This window comes from Vipera ursinii (genome assembly GCF_947247035.1).
Source record: "Vipera ursinii genome assembly, chromosome: Z".
NCBI lineage: Eukaryota > Metazoa > Chordata > Lepidosauria > Squamata > Viperidae > Vipera > Vipera ursinii.
Genome location: NC_139517.1, coordinates 6,717,535 through 6,721,547, shown reverse-complemented (window position 1 = coordinate 6,721,547; position 4,013 = coordinate 6,717,535). Strand labels below are relative to the sequence as shown.

Sequence of the window (4,013 nt, the reverse complement as noted above, 5' to 3'; positions counted from 1 at the left end):
TGTCTGAGATGGTATAGGTTCTCCTGTTTTTTTTTATTGAAAAGTTTTACAATACATTTTTTTAACAAAACAAAACCCCTCCCAACCCCCTCCCCTCTCCCCAACCCTCCCCAACACCTCCCTCCCTTCCCCCTCCCACCTCCCCGACTTCCCAGAGCTCAATACAGGGTACAAGCAATCATAGTCTACCTTATGCAAACAACAATAAACTATTAAATCTATCGCACTTTAACTCTTATAAAATAACTACAAGCAATATAAATATCACATCAATACTTATTCAAATGCTAGATGAAACTTTTTAGTCCCATATTTATTCTGGATATAATCAATCCATCTTCTCCACTCCACAATATATCTCTGTTGCAACTGGTCTTTCAAGTACGCTGAGATCTTTGCCATTTCCGCCAGGTTGGAAAATTTTAAAGAACATTCTTGTATAGTCGGCAGTTCTTCCTTCTTCCAATATTGCCCTACTAAAAGTCTCGCTGCCGTAATTAAATTCAACATCAGCTTAGTGTCCACAACAGTAGTATCAGTAATAATGCCCAGTAAAAACAGTTGCGGACAAAACTTTATCCTTTTCTTAAATATCTTTTGCATGTTCCACCAAATTTTAATCCAAAAAGCTTTAACCTAGGTTTTCCTGTTTGAGCAGGGGGCTGAACTAGAAGACCTCCAAGGTCCCTTCCAGCTCTATTCTATTCCCATGGATAAAAAAATAAATAAACAATTGCTTTTGATTTTCCAACCATTTTTTCTCCATTAAATATATATATATATATATATATATATATATATATATATATATATATATATATATATATATATATATATATATATATATATATATATTATTGAATTGTTTATTGCTGTTTATTTTATAAAAAAAGATGTTTCAAATCTGGAAAGAGTGCAGAAAAGAGCATCAAAGATAATTAGGGGGATGGAGGCTAAAACCTATGAAGAATGGTTGCAGGAATTGGGTATGTCTAGTCTAGTGAAAGGAAGAAATAGTGGTAACTTGTTAGCAGTGTTCCAATATTTGAGGGGCTGCCACAAACAAGAGAGGATTAACTTATTTTCCAAAGCACCAGAAGGCAAGACAAGAAACAATGGGTGGAAGCTAATCAAGGACAGAAGCAACCTAGAACTAAAGAGAGATTTCCTAACTGTGAGAACAATTAACCAGTGAAATGGTTAATTGCCTTCAGAAGTTGTGCGTGCTCATCTCTGAAAGCTTGTAACAAGAGACTGGATAGCCACTTGTCTGGAATGGTATAGGGCAGGGGTAGGCAACCTCGGCTCTTTTATGACTCACGGACTTCAACTCCCAGAATTCCTGAGTCAGCATAGCTGACAGGAATTCTGGGAGTTGAAGTCCATGAGTCATAAAAGAGCCAAGGTTGCCTACCCCTGGTATAGGGTCTTCTGCTTGGGCAAAGGTTTGGACTAGAAGACTTCCAAGGTCCCTTCCAATAATTTTATTCTATTATTCTGTTTATCCTTGAGATGTAAATATACAAAGAAATGCTTCTTTCCCAGATATTACAAATTAATTGGAAAAAAATAAGATTTAAACAAAGAAAGGAGTCACAAACAAGTTTGTCTGCAAAAATATATGACATGTTTTTATTAGGGAACATGCAGCTACACTGAGTGGTGGGATTCAGCTGGTCCGCACCACTTCGGCAGAACCGGTAACTAATTTTTTGTTTCCCAGGCCCAGAATGAACTTCCGGAAGCAGCATCCACACAGAGAACTGGTTGTTCACATATTTGAATCCCACCACTGGCTACACTGAATATCAAGTGTTCTTAATCCTTCAGATACATATCACTCTTCCATCCGTACTAAATCTCATACTATGACAATCCAATGTTAAGGTCAAGACTTGGTGAGGAACATCAGATTAAGAAGATCACATAGGTGGGATGCAAGAAATAGGTGATGCAGTTGAGAAGTGAGGACTGAATTAGATTGAAGGAGCTAAATTAAGTCAACCAAAAGACCAATCAGAATGGAAGGGATATGAAAAACTTGGGAAGATCTCATTTCTCAAGTAAAGTTCATCTGCAAAATGATTCTTATACTCCTTGCTGCTCAGATCAATAGTTCTCCTAAAACTCACTGCAGGAAACAGCTGCACACTGATCTCTACTAGTCATGACAACAACAGAAGTGAAAGCAACAATATTTTACCCAATCTTCCATACAACACACTATGTGATTTGAAAGAATCTGCTGGTGCTCATGTTTCTAATCAACTGCTTTGCTTTCTATGCAATTTGATCAGCTACTGTATATCTATTCTTTAATAGTTGTCAATAGAAAATTTGAGTGTAGCAGTAAAATAGTTTTGATGACATGAATTAGACTACTTTTAAAAATCTTAAAAATTTCTTGGGTTTACTTGTTGCTATTTATTGTGGATTCCCACTCCAGAGTTTCAGCAGAGCAGTTTTCATCTCCTTGTTCCTAAGTGTATATATTAGTGGGTTCAACAAAGGGGTGATGGTGGTGTACAACACACTTAACACACTATCCATGGAGTCCTGAGAAGCTGGCCTCAAATAATGATAGAACACAGGGAGGAAGTATAGGCACACCACAGTAAGATGGGCAGAGAAAGTGGAGAAAGCTTTGTGCCATCCTTCATGGCTACTAATCTTCAAAATGGCCATGAAGATGTAAACATAAGATGTGAGGATGAGGAGAAAGCAGGTCATTGTTACAAAGCCCATGTCAACAATGATAATCAGTTCTTTAAAATGTACGTCACCACAAGCCAGCTTCATGATAAGTGGAACATCACAGAAGACGTAGTCAATATAATTGTCCTCTCCATAAGACAAACGAAAGGTGAGAAAGGTTTGAAAGGCAGCATGGAGGCAGCCTCCAATTATGGTAGCAAGAGAGAAGTTGAGACACAATTTCCAACTCATGATGTTTCCATAGTGAAGTGGTTTACAAATGGCCAAGAAGCGGTCATAAGACATCACGGTGAAAAGAAAACATTCTGCATACCCAACAATGTTTAAAAAGAATACCTGTGTGACACACCCTGAAAAGGATATGACCCTTCCCAAGATGTTGAATCCTGAAATAACTTTGGGAACCACCACAGCTGATAAGGCCATGTCCAGGATGGAGAGATTACATAGGAACCAGTACATGGGCTTGTGCAATTGAAGGTCAGAGATCACCATCAAGATGATCAGAGAATTTCCAGAAAGAGTGAGGGCGAACATGATTGAGAAGAAGAGAAGCAAGGGCAGTTTGAACCCTTGTGGATATGGAAAGCCAGAGAGGATAAACTCATTTGGGGCTGATAGGTTGGAACACTCCATGTGTCAATTATTCTTATATGTATCCAGGTCTTTGAGCAATGAGTCAATCTAATGGAGCACTTTGCCTGGAGTTAGTTACTACTGGGTAGACGTCTCTGAGAGTTTCTGCGTAATTTGTTAAACTTGCTTGCACTTTTATTCCAGATGTAGAAAACAATATCACATCATCCTTATTCTGTTATATGTCAAGGCACCGCTGTATAAAAAACATTTAAAGACTATTAAATCAATAAATATTCAATGTGATGGAGAAAAAAACAACTGCTCTTTTTCCTTTTATTTCATATGTATTTATCATCTATCAAATAGGGAACAGTCCATTTCACTAATAAAAGGAAGCTCCTTGAAAAGTATTTCGAGGTGGAATTTTTTTGTAGTGAGTTGTCTCTAGGAAACTTCAATATGTATAAGTTTGAAAAGTCTCCCCCTCCAGATCTTGTGGCTTATCATAACATTGCTTTTTTGACTTCATACAGCCTTCATACAAAGAAACAGGGCTTTTTTTCTCATAGAACGCTCAGAACGGAGTTCCGGCACCTTTTTTGGGTGGAACCTTGTAGGGTAGGCAAGGCGGGTTGTATGACATATGTGAGTTCCGGCACCTTTTTCATTTACAAAAAAAGCACTGCAAAGAAACAATATTCATTCATAACAATCATACA

General features: G+C 37.7%; 1 protein-coding gene across 1 annotated transcript; it reads right to left on the bottom strand.

Moving 5' to 3' along the window:
- Positions 1 to 2,424: 2,424 nt before the first annotated feature.
- LOC310649064 (olfactory receptor 10G6-like) lies at positions 2,425 to 3,351 on the bottom strand (the record flags this gene model as incomplete). The annotated part of the gene is made up of 1 exon (XM_083377324.1): positions 2,425 to 3,351. The coding sequence occupies one exon, from the start codon at positions 3,349 to 3,351 to the stop codon at positions 2,425 to 2,427; it is 927 nt and encodes a 308-aa protein (XP_083233450.1).
- Between the last annotated feature and the right edge of the window lie 662 nt (positions 3,352 to 4,013).